Genomic DNA, 21,503 nt, shown 5'->3' on the forward strand with positions numbered 1-21,503 from the left:
AGAGAAAATAGGCAAGTGCTAAAGTGTTCCAACTTGAACTGACTGATACATTTCTATATGGTGACCAAAAAAATTGACCCATATTCCAGGACTTCACTCATATCTCAGAATCAGAATAATTTTGAGTAAAGAAGAGAATGAAGGTGTAGAATTACATATGATTAGAAGAAATTCTGTAATATGTGTTATTTATATGTATTTCCACTGACCCAAGGTTTATTTGGGAGTGAAAAGTAAACAAGCAGTATTCTTTGCATTTTGGACAAAAAAGAAAGCTAATACCTAGCATCACTACCTGACAACTGACTGTATCTGGAAATAGAAACAAATTTGAGGAAGTGAGACCCAAGGCTAAAAGATCCATTTCCTAGTTAGACATGGATTTCTAAACATTTAGTCTTATTATTCCAAATAACCAGAACCAAGTTCTGCCCTGGGATATACGGATGTGGATTCCAATGTCAGCTTGTGTCTACATGTAGGTTCAGGTTTTAACCTTTTGAAGGCTTTATCAAAAGCATCTTTAACATGCTGATATAGGCTCCCCCAAATAATGGTTGTTTCCACTTAGTGACCCATTTCGAAGGCTCTTTTAACAACATGCTCCCAAGTGCCGAGAAGGAGTTCTACATCAAGGTATAATTACATGGAATGGGTCACATTTATAAAATAAACTTCTTTCTGTAAACAATTTCTAGCACACTAAATGCCCAATTAAAACGGAAGGTATTTTGCAGCTTGACAAAGCGGGAAAACTATCCGCTGAAGCCATATCATTTAATGGAAAGTGGCTCAGAATCCTTTATCATCTGTACAGCACTTTATAATATAAGTTGTTTTCCTTTTAATGCTACATTATTTGAGTCAAAAATATAAGTAGGAAACTTACCCAAGTTCTCTGATCAGGCAGTTGGAACTGGGAGCAAAATTGAAACAAAAACAAAAAATTACTTCTGTATCAGTATCTTTATTGCAATCTATCCTTTGAGAAATTAACATTTATACGGACTTTGTAATTGTTGCTTATCATGTAACTGTACCTTGAGTAAAGGCTTTGGAAATGAAACTTAAATGTTTTTATAACACTGCTGGATTTCCTCTATTTACCTAAATTAAATTTTAGAATCAAGGTTATAAACCAGACTGTTCTTTCTTCCAAGAAAGCCAAACACTACCTACTACCACCAAATCTTAAATAGCAAAGTAGATACTTCCTTATTTGTTTTTACTCACTGTAAAACAAGATTCCAAAACTTTAATAAATAAAACTTAAGCAATTTCCTGAAAAAAATCTAGTCTCTTGCATTTTTATAATGTTAATAAGAAAGAAAATAAGGTATTTACTCGAACGTGAATTATTAAGTAACAACAAGGTAATGTGCTGGGAAATGCACTGCCTGACTTTTACAAGCATGGGACTCAGACCATTAGCAGTCAGAACACATAAGGATATTAATTAAAAGTTACCTATGTCAACTTATGTGACAAGAATCACTTGGGAAAACTTCAGTGAGCCGGGAGCTCTTCCAGGAAACACAAACGTTATATCCTTAAAGTTATCATTTTGCTTGGGTAAAGGAGCTATATCTTGCTTTTATAAGTTATGGCGTCTTTAATAAGGAAGATACATAGTTTTTCAAGGGTAAAAGATTTATTGCAGAGGAAATCTAACAAGAAGAAACACTTTGTCAAAAGCAAAATAGAAGAAGAAGGGCAAAAGACTTAAGTAATTTTCACATCAATATATAAAAGATAACTTGGAAAAAGACTAACTTTTTCCCAGTTCTATGGGATACAGTAACAGGGTAGTCAGACACTTTAAAAAGAAGAGAATAAAAATGAAGGCATAAAGGACAGAAACAGAGTTTCTGTTGCAGATATACACAAAGCCAAACATCTGGAAATAAAATGTATTAATAACCAAAAATATATTTAAAATATAGGCAAATCAAGGACTAGCCAGTTTTACAATAACACAATTACCAAATGATTTCTACGGCAATTTGAAAAAGCTGGCGATGTAAATGCCAAGTACCTAAAACACAAAGTAGCCAATGAAATGCCCTTTCTAGAGATCGCACAATAACCCCATCCCTTCCATCTCACCTACTTGTGGCTGTCATTCTTTTTCAAAATTATAATCTAGACTAAGACTCCCCAAACAATTTTCAACCACATTTCTAGGAAGAACGTCTATAGTACATATTTGTACCTTACATTTAACTTATTTCTAAAAGAAAAACAGAAATATAAATAGTCCTCTAGTGGCCTGACACAGCAAGCATACTTCTTAGAATGAAGTGAGTGAGGAATTTAGACCCTGAAAATGAAAACAAAAAACAAAACAAAACAAAATGGCAATTATCTTTTAATTTTGGTGTATGTGTTCTTATATCTTATAGACATTTTTGACAAGATTTTTAAAAATATGTATTATTATTCCAAAAGTCAGTGAGATGGCCTAATAATCTTTTAATAAAATTCAATAAAATATCAATATCGAACTAAAATACCTATTGAGGTGTTCACCTTTCATTGATTAGGAATTGTGCCCTGGGGAGGAATATGCTGGGTAGAATACAAAGACATACAAAAGTTATAAAATCAGACTTGCCCAGAGAATACCCCTACCAAGAATTTATATATATATATGTATATATATATATATGTATATATATATATATATATGTATATACATATATATATATTTCTATGTTTTCTCTTTTTCTCTAAAGCATTAAGAGTATGTGTTCCCCTTGAGGCACCTGGGTGGCTCAGTTGATTAAGCATCCGACTTTGGCTCAGGTCATCTCACAGCTCATGACTTTGAGCCCCGCGTCAGGCTCTGTGCTGACAGTGCAGAGCCTGCTTGGAATTCTCTCTCTCTCCCTCTCTCTCTGCTTCTCCCTTACTCATACATGATGATGATGATATTATTATTATTACCCTGAGAAATACATAGGGAATGCATTATTCTCATTTGGAAGACAAACATACAGAAGCCCCAGAGGGACCATGTGATTTGCTCCAGTGTACTTTAAATTGGAAAATGAAGTAATGAATAGTCTTCCCCGAGCATTTATTTAGCTATAAAATAAAGGCAAGGCCTGGGAGCAGAGGCAAAGCCTTCCATTTTGGCCTTCTGCTCTGTGCCACCCTTACTGCTGCCCAATGAGGCAGGACCAAGAACACATTAAGCATCTTTCCAAGTACTTCTAGACACATCAGAGCTCCCCTAAAGAAAGTGGGCTCAGGGGATGGCAAGAGGTCATTTTACTAACGGTTCTTTACATTCGAAATGGGATACTTCCGCATTCACTAATAATGAGAGCTTTTCCTCATTTAGGTCCTCCCACTTGCCAGGCCCGATGTTTACCATGTTATGTACGTTAACACGAACCCATACAGCCACCCAGGTAAAGCTGGTAGGGTGTGCCCATTACGCGGATAGAGAGGCTCAGAGAGATGAACTGCGTTGGTCCAAACCTGAGCGTTTTTGCTAATAAGCAGCCACAAAGCAGTCATTTTTGCCCCCAAATCCTGGCAGGTGGTCTTTGTTTTGTTTGCGTTCATTTATGGGAAAGATCTTGAGGCTAGGATGGAATTGATAGAGTACTAGAAAGAACAGAAGAATTCTGCTGAAACTTCAGGACATTTGAGGCAGATTTTCTGAAAGAGCAGACTATTTGGTCTGAAGGCGTGATGAAAATAGGGTGACCCAAGCTTCTCCCAGGTGACAGTCTTTATTCCACCTGTAGCCCAGTGATATACGGCCATTACACATGAAAACAGCTACAATGTTTATAAAAATAATAAAATATTTCTGTAGTAGTTGGTAAACAGCCTCTGCTCCAAGAACCCTGACTTGCCCCCCTACCGTCCTGGCCTCATCTCAAAAGACCCTTCAGACAGCCCGCCAGCCAACAACTGCGGCATTAACATTGGTGCAGCAAGGACTTCCAAGATCCTGCTCCAGAATTCCAGGAGTCCATTCCGATTGGTCAGTATTCATGACATATGAGGTGTTAAATATGTTGACCATCACTCATGGGTCCTGTTCTAATAGCAGCAATAGGCAGTCACTTCCACCAAGACTTGACATTCTGGAAACACACACTGCCACTGTGCTCCTACAGGCATGTTTGCGAGGCTCTGAGGGAACGACTGCTGTTCTCCAAGTATTGCACATACATCTCATCATTTGTGATCCTTCACTCACTTTGGAAATAATAAAAGATAGCACATTTTCTTATATTATGTGATTAAAAATATGCACATACTGTAACACTTGTCTGCACATGTAGAGTTATTGGTAGGCAAAATTGTTCATCTTATGAACTAGGAAATTTACTTTGGCCAGTTAAAAATCTGAATTTCAGAGAGAACAGGGACTTTACACCCAACTCCTTCATCCTACAGATAAGGAACTAAGAGCCAGATAGACTGTCACTCAAGGACCCCGAATCCCATCTTTTTTCCATCCGTTACACCATGTACCCATAGCACTTCATTTTGAAGTGATTAGTTACTAAATTTTAAAGATAATTAGAATATGAAAACAATTTGATTCTTATAACTAAACATATATAACTATAATATCCCTGTGAGCATTTAGTTATACTCAGAAAGTAACTATCAAAAAGATACACTTTTCGTACAATATCTGACACAAAATGCATGCAATGTTCATCTTCCTCAGCCCATGAGGCCTAAAAGTGCAATTTAAATCAAGCTAAATGTAAAATATAAATACCTGATAAACATTTATTATTTTATAACTCTTTTCTTTTCCATAAGGCAATTATAAAAATCATATCATTCCTTAGCCTTTCCACATAAAACGAATAGTGACTGGAGTATTTCTAACCCTTTTACTACTAAATCATGAATTTCCTCACTTTGAAATAGAATTTTTGAACAATGATAGGTTTCTCCAGCTAACCAGAAGATGGTACTTCAGTTCTCATACTCTGTTATTCGGGACGTTGGGAAAGTACTTGAAAAATTGACGAAAAGGTAGCAGAGGGGGAGGGGGGTAGAAGGCCAGGGAGAGTCACATTCCAAGATAATTTAATTACCTCACAACTTTCTATAAGACATCTTGCATAAAATTCCACCAGTTTTATTAGAGGAGCACAATTTTTAGTTTGAATATGTTGAAACGCAATAAATTAGTTCACTGATTTTAAGCATTTTCATAAAAATTTTGCTTACCATCTATAAAGACCAGAGCTTATAACCTTTAAAATCAGAAATAAGGAAAACAAAATATCAGGTTAAAAAAAAAAACTTTTAAGATGTTTGTATATTTGTTCTTTCAATTCAATTCTCTACATTTTGATTGATAGGTAAACCAGTTTTTAAAAATAACCAAATACGTAAGGAGATAGAAATGAGCCAATTAGATGGCACTGCTTTGTATTCTTCTTGTGATGAGAAACTGTATATATTTTGATAAATGGACACAGCCCCATTCAGCAAATAGCTCTGTGTATTGTGGTAAATTCTTGTGCAATTACAGAACTTCGCTGGAATGCCCAGTGGTCTCTAGCTAAATTCCTTCACCCTCTATGGTAACAACTTGTCAGGTAGACTCATTTCCTGTTTTTTATCTAAAGCACTAAAGGACTTCAAGGACCTTCATGAGTTTGGGACGAGTCACAGTCTGACCCATCTCTTATTATCAGTAATTTCTAAACACACACAAAAAAAATTTCAATATTTATTTTCTTAACTGAATTTTGTTCACTCCAAAATATACTTTGGATCGGTAAGTAGTTAGCAGGAGACAATAATTTTACACCCCAAAACATGTTATTTTTCCACATATATTAATTTTTTTCTTTAAAGAGTTTGGGTTTTAATTCTGCTAGAATTTCCTGTGTTCTTCCACACCAGCGTCATAGGAAATCCTAATGTTCTCAAGATTTCTTTCATTTCATTGCACCTGCTTTTCAGGATCAACAAGTTAGTTTACAAGCTTGAAGTCTCAAATTCAAAATACTTACTTGTGGGTGAAATAAGAATCCTGGCGAAGGTCTCAAGTATTTCTCTTTTAAAGCTTCAAGTGGGTCAGTTAGTTTTCTTTTCTCTACTCTGAAAGGTTAAAATTAGTTTTTGAAGATGAATCAGTCTCATATATCAATCGCTACATAATTACTGACATTTAAACAGCTAACAATAAAACAAATGGTAGATTTCTGGGAAGCACACTAATAAAAATATAAAGACATCTGTTCAGCTCTTGAAGAATACTCATGGCACTTCTAGGCGCTCATAGAAAGAAGGTCCTATTCACAATGGTAAAATCCTATTGGGTGACTAGTAACAATAATAATGAGGAAATATAAAAACTGAAGAGTCATGAAACCGGAGGCTTGGTTAGAGACTTGTACCTTTCCATTTCAAATGCAGACAAGAAGGCTTGATGATTTTGAAAGCATGAGGACAGAGCTCATTCTGAAAATTAAAGTCAGTTTCTGCCAAGAAAGTGTTCGCCTAGACATTCATTATATTTCCCCCATACTTGCCAATGAGGGCAGGAGAGTTTCTAAGCACCTATGCATTCTGCTCCCCTCTCTTTGAGGCCCCTCTCTTGGATGCCGCTGCTGATAAACAGGGCAGGCAAAAGGGGGTGGAGGGAAAAGGAAGAGGAACTTTTGGAAGATAGAGAAATATAAAAATTATCGGCATATCCCTTCTGCTTTCTAAATGTTTGTTATTCTATTTTCTATTAAGTATGCAGGAAGTGACATCATGGATTAAATTAATTTCTTTTACCAACTGTTGATACATTTCTTTTTAAGAACCGTTGAATGAGCATGCTTCTAAAATAGAATCAAAATTAATAAAAACAGCTACCACTTCTTGAAAGTTTATAGATGCTATGTTTTGCATACACTATGTCACTTACTGAAACAGGTCCTCTTATACCCGTTTTATGAATAAAAAAAAAAAAAAAAGAACAACTTTAAGACATGGGAAAGCTGAGATTTCAACTCGGGTCTTGCACTAAAACTGGTGTTTAGGCATTTCATGACTTGGGTAGAATGACAGGCCTAGGTCCCTTATTCGGATTGAAACACCAGGGAGAAGACTGAGTTTTGAGTAAGCAAGGGGCAGAGAGGGTTAGGATATGATGGAGAAGAGTGTAATGGGTGTGTGGAGGAATTGGAAACCCATTGCCACTGGGAGGGTCTGAGAAAAAAAAAAAAAAGTCTAAGGGATTATCTTCACAAAGGGCTGAGATGTATCACTGAGTTGGAAATACAACCTCACTGGCAATGGGTAACACACAATCTACACCCCAAATATGGAAGTTCAGTTTTCCCTTCTTTTACCTCTCTTATGGAGACTGCCACAAGAATTAAGACATAATAATTGGGGAAAAGTGCACAGGCATGGTACTGATGGCTCGGAAAATATTTTCGCACTGTCCTTTTCAATCCCCTTCAAGCTGGGGGGGGGGGGGCGCGGAGGTGGGGTAGCGCTCAACATACCGGCCGTATTTCTTAGTTAATGTACTATAGATAATACAGGTAGAAAAGGAATCTTTGGTGAAAAGAGTTTGCGGCTCTAGTACTTATTAAGTAATAGGAACTCAATGAGTACTGTTGAATGACAGAGTAGCACAAACTTGTTCGTGAAAGAGAATCAGGCAAAAATACGAAAATAGTCTCATCTTACACGAGTCCAATAAGCAATTATCCATGCCTTCCATTAATTCTCGACATTGTTCAAGACTCGAATGAGAAAGTAGATGTGAAAATGCTTGGTAATATTTAAAATACACAATAAGCATAATTACTATTATTCATACTTTTAAAGAAAGCTGGTATTTAGAAAATAAATAAATCATTCTGAATGTCAAGTGAGTGTTAACAGAATACTGTCTATGAGGCTTTTTATTAAGCATATATGTTTCCCCCCCCCAAAGCACTTTTGGATGCATCAAAGAAAACTGGATAACGAAGGTATTAAACAGTGACGTGTCTTTCAAAACCAGCCACTCACATGATATACAAAACATTTTTGTGATTAATATTTCACTTACTTTGGCTTCCTAGGAGATTTATTTAGAAACAGAATCTGAGCGGTACTTATTAAGGATGTGTTGGTCGGTTAACAAAGAGAAAACGCATGCTGTTCTGCATCCCACCTCATTCCAAATATCCTGACCCGCTTGAGTACCCACACATATTTGCATTAATCCTTCAGGAGCCTCATTCTTCTGCCACTTGACAGCTTGCTTTAAATATGGCTTTCCCATATTTTCCACTTAAAAAATGTGTTCAAAAATAAATTTATTGTCAGGGGAAAGAACTCTGTGGGCCTCATCCAAAACCCCAAATTCAGAGACATCCAAAAATAAGTCCAAACTTAATGAGTTGACCGTCTGAATAAAAAATGAATTCACTAGATCAAACAACTTTACTCTCTGCCTTGTAATAATAACAAAAATGGTTTGTTAAAAGCCATGGCTTTCAACTGCAAACCCCGCCCTTTGTACACACGTCGTCCACATTTAATCGTCTCCTGTCCACCCTTACCTGTAAATAGGGTCCATAAAGAAAGGAGTGGGTCTAGCATGCTGCAAGGAACCATCTGATGCTGGTCTTGGTTCAATGCTGCTTCCTTTCTTTTCCCCAAACACGTGGTTTTTACGAGGCTCGGTCAGCTTTGTCCCACTGGCTCTACTCCTACTGCCCATGCTTAGATCCAGGGGCTGGTCTTGGCTTGTGGCAGGTGTTGCTGGAGGCTTGGAGGGGACTGGAGTCAAGGGCTTCTCGTCCTTTCGCTTAGTGGTGAGATCAAAGGGAGACTCAGAGCTTCCCTTCTGCAGTTTCTTTACTTCACTTGGTGATTGGGGTTCCATTTTCAAAGGTAACGATCTCAAGTCTCTATCAGGAAATGGGTACATTGATTGAGAGAATGCTGGAAAAAACGGGAGGGGAAACATGGAAGGGTAAGGTAAAGCTCCAACTTTTTTGTCTTGCAGCCCCACCAGTCCTGTTGAACCAAAGTATTTTTCAGCAATAGAAGCAATAGCTTTTATAGAATCATTCACAGCTCCTGACACCGCAGTTTGCTCCTCTAAAGATGGTGAGAAAATGGAATGATTGCTGTATTCTTTCTTATTATGTATTGAAGCCAGATTCTGAAGCGGGCTTACTTTGTCTTTGAACATTTTACCATTTTCTTTAAATTTCTCTTTATCACTTTCAATGTCACTTTCCAGATCAGAGCCCGAGGTTGTTTCCAGGTCACTGCCACTTGGCGTACTGACATCATCAAGGTCACTACTCTCTGACTGGTCACTGATTTTCTCAAGGGGCCTCTCTTCAGAGGACCTCTCGGGCTGGAGCTCCACTGGCTTATTGTCCCCTACAGGTGGGTGTTTAGATAGTGCCTTCAAAATATCCTGTGTAGCTGGCAGTATCTGAGGATGTGTCATGAGGGGACTTTGACTTTTGTTTGTCTGTTCAGTACTTGATAGTCCTTTAACAGGAGAACTAGCAGGTATCAAAGGAGGCCTGTGGTACAAGCCGGAAGGAAACAGACCAGGGAAGCTAAAAGAAAATCCAGGAGCTGTTGGAAAGGTAAGACCAGCAGGATGCCTATTGGCACCAAAATAGTCAGCAAGGCCCGGGTTGGCATGACTCATATTAACCATGGACGTTTTATCCATAGCTGGGGTTCCAGGAAGTGAAATGCCTTGGCCAAAAAATCCACCTGCCGCAAAATGGTTCTTGCCCTCACAAAACCTCCTGTGTTTATTTAAGGAAGACGTAGTGCTGAACATTTGTCCACAGTCTTTGCACTTGATTTGGGTTCTGCAATCAGCATGCATGCGCTTATGACGACAAAGGTTTGAAAACTGAGTATAGGATTTATGGCAGACCTCACCTGTGTGCAAACAACAAAAGAGAATCTCAGGCTTTATGGCAATTGCTTCTGAATTTAGCAAATATCACAATTGGTTTACCCAAAATTGCAATTAGGAAGCCAGGAAAAGTTGTTGGAGGTACGAATCTGGGTACTCCCAACACAGAAAACCCCATGTCACTAGATTCCAAAGCAAGGCATCCAACCTGACAAATGTCTTGAGGCAGCACAAATATTTCATATATAAATATATTTAAATATTTTGTCATCCCCATTGCAAAATATTTTTTCATCATATTTGTGTATTTAAATATTTATAGCAAAGTCCAATTCCAGCATGCATTGACTTCCCACCCCATTGCTACCCTCATAGAATCTTACAAATTCAAGTCTCAAGGCGTACTAAACATAAAACATAACAGGAACCCCTTTAAAATTTTAGACCACTTAAAGACTTCTAAGTCGTAGGCACCAAAACAAAATAAAACAGCCTTTCCCTCGACCAGAAACTTTACCTTCATTCCCTCTCCCCCTGGGGAAAAAGCCTGTGACTGCCCTACCATTATTTAATTTGTATTATATCATATGCTCTCATCATTCACACATCAAAGCCACACAACAATGCACATTGTGTATTCTGAGACATTTTTAACAATCATTTTCATGATTTGAGAAAGACTGACATAATTTACAATGGCTCTATTTTAAGCCTGCAAAGGAAGCTAAATTGAATGTGGTCCATCCTGCATTGCTGGTTCCCATGAACTATGATCACGTCCTCTGACTTCCCCTCACACCAGTGGTTGTGCTAACCTTCCTGCATTTATGAAACCCCCGTCCTTGGGAAATACGTCCACTTGTTGTCATATCTTCGCCGGTTATCTCAGGGCTTGACTTCTATGTGGGTTAGCCAACTATGGTAAGCAGGGAGAGTGCTGAGTTCTGAGTGCTCTAATCCAGAAAGAACACGGCAGGGCACGGCTGGGAAAGAACCCTCTTCGCGGAAAATTTGCCAAAAAAGTAGAACATCTTCCTCCTCATAGATGAGAGAACAGATCTAAGTGTATTTTAAGACCAAACTTCGTAACCTTTAAAAACTCCTTTGCTGGGTAAGAATTCCCCTCACTTCGCAGGCCGGCAGGATTATAGTATCCATTTCCTAAGCATCACAGTTTTTTTATCTGACTTTAGTAGAGGTGAATCCGCTTTATGTGTGAGCTTACTTTAACAATCCCGTGCACGTTTGATACATGCAGAAACATGATATGCCTTGTTGGTGATTACTGAAACAAATTTATATAAGAAATTAAATTGAAGACAAAATACGACATTTATTGCTTTCATGTGATGGCTGCCTTTGAGCGCAGAGTGGTTGAGCTCCTAAGTTAAAGCAGTAATAGTTGAAATAAAAAAAACTCGAAGGAGATTTTATAGATGTTCAATCATGCAAAACTCACCCAAAAGTTGGATTATCCCACACACCACCAAACAGGAAGTACCAAGTGATTCCATAATATTTCTTTTACTACTAATGATTAAAATGCATTGCTACATATATCACTGCACTTAGTAATAGTTAAGGAGCTTTCAACTGTGGGATGATTCATGACATTATAGAGGCTGTAACATGCATTTTAATGGGAAGAGAAGATGTGAGTGATTTCTTTTCAAATTATTCTACTGGAATATATTGACCAGAGACTACTTTAAAAGTATATACTAGTAACCATATACAATAAATACACATGCTATTTAAATTCTTTGATACACTAATTAAAACCATATGATGTAGAGGGTAGAAACATGAGGCTTTCGCTGGTTATACTAATGCAGCTATGAGCAATAACAAGAAATAGTAAATAAAATGTCGTTGGAATTATAAAAGTTCACTCATCAAGAAAGTAACACCTCTCCTCTGGGCATTAAAAGGCGTTGAGAAAACGTCTTGATGGGTATTCAACCACGGCATAAACTTTTGAAAGGTTTGCAAGTGTTTGGCAAAGAAATGTTGCTCTCTCTATTCCTTTCTTATACCTGGATGGATTGAAGAAAATCAGGAGCTTCTCTACATCGGAGTAACAGAAGGTGCATTAGACTTTCCTGGTTGCCACCCTGTGTTACACAGATGAGCGATGTCTGTGTCAGGTCTTAAGAACAGAGAATCTGGGATGTTTCCTTAGGCGGAGGCTTTGTTTTCCTCACTTGAATGTCTGGCCTGGCCCACCACTAACCACCGGGCCTCCAGGTAAACGGCTCAATTGATGTTGAAGTCTATACTGTACTGTAATTTTCTCAGTAATAGGAATTAGCCAGCAGTTAACATTGCATTTTTCTACTTATTAAACAAATTAAGAGGTATTTTGAATATGTTCAGCCTATTAGAGCATGTGGTTTCTATTTGGGAAGGCTGGAGGTTTCTGCAAAGGCAGTGAGTAATTACCTTAGCACTGGTGACTTTGGGCTCAAGCTTGGCGGTACACTGTAATAAGAGACAGTTGCCATAAACACACCAGTGGGGGTAAATCGTGGTGTGTGGCCTTCTGGTGAGAAACAGATATCAACTCTAGGTGAACCTCCTCCACTCCCAATCTCCACACCAACTCTCCTCTTTTGTTCTGAAATTACATGGCTATTATTCATAATTACCCCATGGTTCTCTGTCAGATTTTACATTTGAAGAATTCCATCTGCTATTTAAATTTACCAATAATTACTGAAAATCCATTTGTGGCAAATAGTTGTGCAAGCTGATTGGAAAGGGACACCCTATAGTGCTTTAAAATGAAACACTTGATTTCAACACAATTAAAATTCCAGATCCCAGAACCTTAGATAATAGGAATCTATATTTTCCAACTTTTGGCTTAAATAATAGAGAAATCATTAAGTCATTAAATAGAGAATCCGTTCAGTCTATTTTTTCCCACCAAGACACAATAAACGTACCAAAATTTGCTTCTGAGGAATCAGAAATACATGACTTATTTATGCCTGTAACACTACGAAGTACATTTTTTAAGGGCGTCACAACCTAGAGTCCGAAACGCCTTTATGAGACAAGAAGTCTAAAATTTCTATTGTATACTTTATTTCCTGTGATTTCTAACAGAGCTCCCCCCAAGGGAGACTAGAGCACCCTTTTGTTTATCAGCTGGTCATCTTCACTCCACCCAGGGTACAGGAGAACCCTGTAGGAGCAAAACAAGACTCTAGTTTAAGCTGGAAAGGGGGAAAAAAAGCTCTCCTGTTGCTTGGAAGCACAAAAGAGGACTGTGTCGAGCTAAAAATGAGGAGAGTTAGTCTCTGGCATCTGTGTGTCGGCACCAAAAATTATGTTTTTGCCCATCAGGTCCTGTAGTAGTGTCTCCTATACCTACTACAAATTATTGAGTATTTGTCAGAAAAAAAAAAAAATGTTTTCTAAGAGTTCCCACGTCAGAGGTTTTGCCAACTACTGAGTATGCCTCGATCATTTCCATGCTCATCTGCATACAAAATCAGTCTTAAAGTTTGCAGCGCAACTCAGTGAGTCAGTATTTATAAGCCCAGCTGAGCAATGGATCAAAAGAAGTCCAGAGTCATTGCTCAGATCGACTGAAAACAACTGATTTGCTTTATGAAATATTTCAGCACAATACAGGGAACAGGAGTGGGTGGACGGAAGAAGCAAATGAGCGCGGAGTTTTACTTTATGTGGAGTGTGTTACTAAAGTGCTCTGTACAGGGACCTTCTAGGTAGGTGGTCAGATTGGATGTCTTCTGAACACACACTGCCAGTAAATTTGCTTTAGTGTAGTGGCTTATAGAAGCAGCGTGTCCACCATCAAAGTGAAAATGTTCTGCTTTTCAAGTAACTGGTAGTTCTTACCAACCTGCAGCCGGTGATTGGTAACAATGTGTAGATTAAGGGGAGTCTTATTCCCCCCTCCCTCTCCACACACACACACACACACACACACACACACACACTCACTCACTCACAGTCACAGCCTACTTGACAAGTGGGGCTCTTCCAGCCTTTCTGATCCAGAATAGGTTTTTATCACTTCATCTTATTTATGGCATTTGCCTTTGCTGTTTTACAAAGCCATGACCATTTTCAGTGGAAGGTAAATCTGGTTCTCTCTATTAAACCCTACAACCTGGAGAGGCTTCCCTTTCATTATTTAATGACTTCTCTTTCCTCTACTTGTTATTGATTTCATCTAATAGAAAACACCCCAGGAATTATAAACAAGATACCATGGATCTGGGTGTAAAAGATGTTCTTGTAATAGAAAAATAGCCCAACTGGATTGGACCATAAATAGCTAATGCAGAGACCCTTCTACGGCCATGCGGCCATCTCCTGATCACAGTGCCTTTCGGATGAGAGACAGATGCAGGAAGGAGGGCTGGAGTGTTAAAAACTTACAGATAAAGGGCTTCACACTGCTGTGGATGTGCTTGTGTTGTTTGAGGCCCGACGAAGTGGCAAACGTTTTGCCACACTCCGGGCATGCGTGGGCCCGGGCACCAACATGCTGAGAGCGAATGTGCCGCTGGAGGTTGCTAGGGTCCGTGAAAACCTGCTAGGAAATGAGTACTGATTAATCAAGAAACTTAATTCAAGGACACAATAACGAAGACCAGGAATGACTCAAGAAGGAATTTTGTTTATTTATTTTGTTTTTGTTTATTTGTTTTCCCCAAAGACCAAAAGAAAGTCATATTCCCAAAGCATGAGCTCCTCTCGGAGAGGGACTGTAAATTATTCAGATCTATATCCTTAGCAGGAAATGTCCATCGGTATCAGTTGAACGAAATAATTAATGGCATGACAGACCACAGTCAAGATCTTCTTGATCCCATTTAGAGTGATTAGGGTTGAAAAATAAAATGCCAGCCAAGACATTATTTAAAATGGTATGTTACTTCCATCCTTTAAACCAAAACACACTATGTACGAAATTGGGGGGATTTTTACGAAAGTATCTCAAATCTATTCAAGGAGTTCTCCCAGGGATAATGTTAACACTGTTTCAAGCAAGGTACCATTAAGCTAAAACCATTCCTTTAAACATTATACTAAAAAAGAGAGAAGAGAAGAGAAGAGAAGAGAAGAGAAAAAGTCACCCACGCTTCTGGGAGCAAAGCATCTCTAAAGATAATTTCAAATATCACAATTTCCACTGGCATGAAGAAAGATATTCAAATGCTATAAAAAGGTTTTGGAAATAGAAATCAACTTCAATAACATCAGCGCACCTTTTAGTTAATTGAGAGCCATGAACATTAAATGATGTGAACTACTGTTTCCATGTTTCAGAGTCATGGTCAAGGTAGAGTGCTTCACTGCACCCTTATGCTGCTCAGCAGTGGCCACTAAGGCAGGCCACTAAGGCACTGTGCTCTTAATTAGAACCAAGTCATGATTTATGGTGGGGACTTGGGTGGAAAAATCTGCAAATGTAGGAGTCTCCTATTCTTTCTGAATAGGCATTCAGAAACTTTATGTGACTTCCTCGCAAACTGCTATTAAAAGAAATCAGTAATGTGCATTGGATACAATTTTCATGCTCCATAAGGCTATAAAACAACCCCACACTGGCAAGCCAGTAGCGGAACCAGGAATTTACCAAGGATGTCTGACACCTAGTTCTGGAACTCACCATTAAGCCTCACTTCCTCCCTTACAAAAATAAAAGGGTACCCACTAAGTGTTTTTATACACTGTACTAATGCCTTTTAGCATACAACACTCAGTCTACTTTTCTCAAGATATTTATAGTTTCCCCTCTCAAGGGTTGTTTTTATATATCATAGCAAGTGATGGATTAAGAGAGAGCAGGATGACAGAGAGAGGCCAAGTAGTCTACAAATTCACTGTACCTTGGCACAGTTTTCACATTCATAGTGCTTTCCACTGTCATGTGACATCTGGTGGCGAATTAAATTGGACTTCCAGTTAAATGCCTTGGGACACTGATCGCACTTGTATTCCCTCTCTTCAGTATGTGACAACATGTGTTTCTCCAGGCTGTTAAGAGAACAATTGGTTGAATAAGACACGGTGACAAAGAATACATTCATAAACAGAATGTCATTTTATTGCTAATCCAACTGGCAATTACAGAAATGAGAAGGAAAAGGAATTGAGGTGAGAGAAGAGAAGAAACAAAGAGAAGAAACAGGCTCACAACAGACGAAAGAATATTTATTCTTCCTAGACTGTGTCCTTCACTAACACAGAGAAGTACCCCTGTTGTTTGAAAATAAATCTGATATAGCTATCAGGGGTTAGTTGCCAAGTTAGAGGCACGATAAACGACTAGTTAGTTGCCCAGTTCTGGATTCACCACACCATTCTAAGGGCAACACACATTGCTAATACCCACTTAATTCAAACACAAACACTGAAACTGAAGATCTTCAAAACATGCTTAAGAACATGCAGGCAGGTATCCTTTCTAATATATAACCTCTAGATTCAAAAAGGTACTTTTGTTTCTATCCATATCTCCAAGTGGAAAAGTGAGTTGTAACCTAACTATTCACCAGGCAACTTCCCAAAATAACCCTGAGACGGATGGATGAATGGATGGTCCTGCAGATGAACGATGAATGGATATGTGTATACATAGATATAGAAGCATATGTATATAGCGCCTATGAATTAGGGAGGAAAGAAAATGTGTAATAATATAAGTGGATGCACTATTAAAGCCCTTCAAAAGAAAAACGGAGTTAGAAGTTTCTCACAAGGATAATTTTTCTGTTTTCAAGCTTAGAATATTTTTGCTTCTCAAATATTTCCATCTCTTTTCTAAAACTTGTATATGAAATCTGCATGGATTTAATGAAAAGCAAATATTATAGATAATGGATTGCTGTGATAGTCAGATATTTGAACATATTTGTTAATTAAATATGCACAGATAACACACGGGGATACTACCCCTAAAGTAACCAGAGCTTCTTGGAGAAATAGCCTCTTTCAAACTTGAAGCCCAAGATACACGATAGGCCTTGAACATCTTGTTACGGCAAAAAGCAAGAAAGTTATAGAGCATGTCAAAAGAATTAAGGTACCAACGTGAAAAAACAACCACTGACCAAAGATGAGGAAATTTAAGCATCAATAAAAATAATAATTTCATCTTTTAACAAAAACAATATTCAAAATCGCACAAACAAAAGCTCACGGGTCACCCTTGGAAGATTCTGAGAAGCAAAATCATTACTCTGAAAACTAGTAAGTAAAGAGAAAACTCACCCACATGTCCTGCCCTTCCTATATGAACTGTACTTCAGGGTGAGCAAATAAACAATGAGGGGAAGTTTCTCTGCGTAGAATTAACAGAGATAATAAATAATGAAATAATGATAGAAGTAGAAAACATCCATTTTACAGCATGTAAGCAATTAATAAATGTAGGCAAGTCAGAAATAAATCTTGTGCCTCCTGAAGGAAATAAACCATAGCATCAGTGAGGTATTATTCTTAAAACAATGAACCTAAATCTGATCAGGGCTTGGGATGTAACTGTGAGTTTACAGGAAGTAGAGAAGATGGAGAAAGATGTTAACACCAAGGGGACATGATCAGTAGAATCCAGACTAGAGGAAATGCTACAGGAAAAAACAGTTTTTTCTATAAATAAATTTCAATGAGGGAAGGAGGGAGGAAGGGAGGGAGAGAAAGAAAGACTGACTTTGACTGAAGGAACTTATAAATTAAAAGAGACATAAGAGGGGCACCTGGGTGGCTCAGTCGGTTAAGCGTCCGACTTCAGCTCAGGTCATGATCTCATGGTTTGCGAGTTTGAGCCCTGTGTCGGCCTCTGTGCTGACAACTCAGAGCCTGGAGCCTGCTTCAGATTCTGTGTCTTCCTCCCTCTCTCTCTGCTCCTCCCCCGCTCACACTCTCTCTTTCTCTCTCTCTCTCAAAAATAATAAACACTAAAAATATTTTTAATAAAAAAATTTTAAAGAGACATGCCAACAAATCGCAATGGCAGATCTTATTACGATCGTAATTCAAATATAAAACTAAAAGTAATGAGATAACTGGGGGAAATTGAACACTGACTTTATATTTGGTAATATTAAGGAATCATTATTTTTAAAGTGTGGTGCAGAAATTTGTGTTCTAAAGAGTCCTTTTTTCGACAGATACATACTGAGCTATTTGTGAATAAAATGACATAATGTCCAGGATTTGTTTCAATAATCTGAACAAGTATAGCTGAGACAAGACTGGCCTTGGATGATAATTACTGAAACTGAGCATATGGGGGTTTATTACACCATCCCTCTCTAGTTTTGTATACTTTGAAACTTTCCACAGTACAAAGATATTAAGAAAAAAAAACAACCACCACCACCAACCCTGCAAGCACTCTTTCTTTGCCATGTTCTATTTTTCTGTGAGATAAATACTCTAAAGTTGAGTACCAGTAAGACCCTGCGCACCTAGAATATATCCAGGAGTCACGTACGCTGTGTGAATGGCAGGGTGCGTGACAAAATGAAGTACCCTTTCTCCTATCTTGATGAATCAGAAATGTCTTTCCCATATTTTTTCTCCTCCACAGCTTCCCCTCTACAACTCCATTCATATTGGCATACGAACTTATTTTTCTTGTCCCGTGAGTCAGTCGACTTTGTAATGCTATTCTGTTTGAGCACAAATGGTGATATCTCTGTGAACAAAAGGTACCAGGAGAGTACAGGTGTGTGGAGTCACAAGAACAGCCCTACCTTTATCTACAATATGCAATCCTCTGTTTGTTACACGAGTTGAAATGTTATTAATAGAGTTAAGAGAGAGATATCATCAACTGCGGTTAACATTGAACTGAGTCAGGGACATCTTCCGAAATCATGGCACAGATTCATATACTGTCATCCTCAGCCACTCAGGAGGGCACGCCATTTGATGACATATATTCCAATATGTACGTCAAATCATAAACTCTGAAATCTAATGGGAGAGACAGGCCTGTACATTGAGTCTTATTCCTGTGCCCTTACTCCAAGGATATGATAAGGTTTCAAGAATATAGTACATGGCATACAGGGGGAAAAATAACTAGCAGTGTAAGAGGAATTCTCCTTTCTTTTTCTTCTAATCTAGCATAAAATCCATATTGTTCTATCACTCAGTGATAGAAAGAATCAAAAGACAACTGGTTCTTACAAAACCAAATGTGTATTTCTTTCACAGACACAGAAGCCATCCCGTCAGCTGTTAGGGAGGCTTCTCCACTTCTCATAGAATTTCATCCTATTTTATAGAGCTTTGCCTAGCCTTCTGGGTTCTTTGCAATTTTTGCATATTAACCTTTGGTCCTTGCCCTTTTGGGGGGCAAGAGGGTATTTTTTCTCAACATTTGACAGAAAAGATACAGAACAGAATAATTATCATGTCAAAAAAATTTTCTCATTTGTTTAAAGTATAAAGCAACAAAATAGGATTAAATAAAGTGGAAAATATTCGGGGAATGTAAGTTCTGCACATGAATAAATTATATAACCAAAAATACCACTTATATGGTCGACCTCAGGTTGCATAGTGACATGCTATATCCGTCTGGCTGAGCTACCAAAAAGAAAGTTCTGAGGGTTCATCCAATACCAGATAATTAGGTTTCCTTATTGTTTCCCACTGAATGTTTTTGACTGAAGGAACCAAACTGGCAGTTGGTTTTGGCATTAAGTAGAGTTGACTCAGCCTCAATCCCAGAGCCAGTAAGAAAAGAAACTCTCTCTACCTAGGTGTCACCATGCCTTCTAGTAGGCAGTAGGAATTACATTTTAGTGTCTAATCCACCATTTTTTGTCTTATAATGCTGCCCATTATTTTTGATAGCAAAATTGAAGGAAATAATAATGAATCTCTGGCATCAGAGATACTGCTTTACGGTAATAAATACTTTCCTTACCCACAGGTATTTATTCGTTTCATTTTATTTTTTAATTTGAGCACAATTACATTTATGAGATATGCTCTGACTTTTTTATAATACAAATCTAAGTGTTACCAAACATTTATTACAGATTGATTCTCTACGTGGATTTATATTAAATGGTAAAGATGAGTTTAAAGGGTACCGGGAAAGCCCTCTTATTCCCTACAATGTTTTCCCTCTAAAAGCTAAATCTTTCCAGCCTAGAAATTTTCAAGCTTAGAAATTTATCCTTTTGACTCAGTCTCCTGAAGGAATGGGTTATCCTTGGTGCTTTTTTAAGTTATTTATCCATTAAAATCAATGACTACTGTATGAAATCCTTTCCTGTAAGAAGCCTAGACAGAGAAGAGGATGCAGGGCCATCAATGGAGAGAGAAGGAGAGACACTGAAGAAAGAAAGGAAATAAAATGATAAACTGAAATAGGTGGACTGTCCAAGGTAAACCATGAGTAACTCACACTCTTAAGGCCAGCTGATACACTACCATAACCATTTAAACACAGGGTTATGTTCACTTGAAGTTCTGATTATAGATTCCAAGGATCATTTCTGGATTTAAAAGCAAAGAAATGAGGGGCGCCTGGGTGGCTCAGTTGGTTGAGCCTCCGACTTCGGCTCGGGTCATGATCTCGCGGTTCGTGAGTTCAAGCCCCGCGTCAGGCTCTGTGCTGACAGCTCAGAGCCTGGAACCTGCTTCAGATTCTGTGTCTCCCTCCCTCTGCCCCTTCCCCACTTGTGCTCTGTCTCTGTCTGTCAAAAATGAACAAAAGTTAAAAAAATAAACTAAATAAAAGCAAAGAAACAAATACAATTGTTAAAATTGTGGGCCACGGCAAAAACCATTAGGTAGAAGCACACGGAAAACCTATTAGCTGGTTCTGTATCTCTGATGAGAAGAACTATTTTATAGCATAATAATCAATGTAGTTCTCAAAGGGGAGGTTCCAGGGTGGCTGTTTGCTTTAATAGAAGTAAAAAAAAAAAAAAAAAGTTCTTGAATGAAGTTCAAAAGCCTATAAAAAGTTACCATATTGCTGATACATGATTTTCACTTTGTTAAAAGTAAGTATTAAAGAATAATTTCATTTAGATCATGTTTATTCTTTCCCTTTTGGGAAATAAAACATTTTCTTCATTGGGCATGATTTTCTTATTTTTTTTATATATGTGTCGTTTAAATAGTTGAAATTAAATCCATGGGTTACACTGATCTACCAAAAGGTCATCGATCTTTCATTAAGTGTATACCAGAATCAATCTTTTTTTTTTTTTTTTTTTTTTTTTTGGTCATCTAGGTGTTTCTGGAACCAACTTTACTGTTTGGCACATGACTAGTTTAATTGGCATCAGTGTTGCTCCGGCATTCTTGATTCTTCCTCTAAGTCATAGTTTGTGCTGTCATGCTATGCTTTCTTTCAGTTGCCAATAATACCACTTAAATAAATATAAACATATTATTTTCCATCTAGCGTCAAAATAACTAATTCCAACTTGCTTGTAAACATTTTACAGATAAGAATTTCCAAGGAAAACTGATTTATGAACATGTCACTAACACACTTGTCAGGTTCATCACAGTTCCAGATTTTCCATCTGCATAAATTCTGAAAATTCAGCATAACCACACTTCACTGCAGAGTAAATAAACACGTCTCGTAGTGCAA

At 37.9% G+C, this 21,503-nt stretch overlaps 1 protein-coding gene across 6 annotated transcripts in view; it reads right to left on the minus strand.

Moving 5' to 3' along the window:
• The window catches only part of MECOM (MDS1 and EVI1 complex locus), a 565,633-nt gene that overhangs the window by 22,285 nt on the left and 521,845 nt on the right, over window positions 1-21,503 (minus strand). For 2 of the 6 annotated variants that reach the window (XM_040480692.1, XM_040480697.1), the window contains 5 exons: window positions 15,757-15,904; window positions 14,300-14,456; window positions 8,550-9,906; window positions 6,009-6,096; window positions 890-916 (listed from right to left, as the gene is read on the minus strand). In XM_040480692.1, the coding sequence (XP_040336626.1) occupies window positions 890-916; window positions 6,009-6,096; window positions 8,550-9,906; window positions 14,300-14,456; window positions 15,757-15,904 (1,777 nt within the window). The remainder of the gene's footprint in view (window positions 1-889; window positions 917-6,008; window positions 6,097-8,549; window positions 9,907-14,299; window positions 14,457-15,756; window positions 15,905-21,503) is intronic. The other 4 variants (XM_040480693.1, XM_040480694.1, XM_040480698.1 and 1 more) reach the window with 4 other exon arrangements.

This window comes from Herpailurus yagouaroundi, unplaced genomic scaffold (assembly GCF_014898765.1).
Source record: "Herpailurus yagouaroundi ecotype Mexico unplaced genomic scaffold, PumYag 159, whole genome shotgun sequence".
In the NCBI taxonomy this organism is placed as follows: Eukaryota; Metazoa; Chordata; class Mammalia; order Carnivora; family Felidae; genus Herpailurus; species Herpailurus yagouaroundi.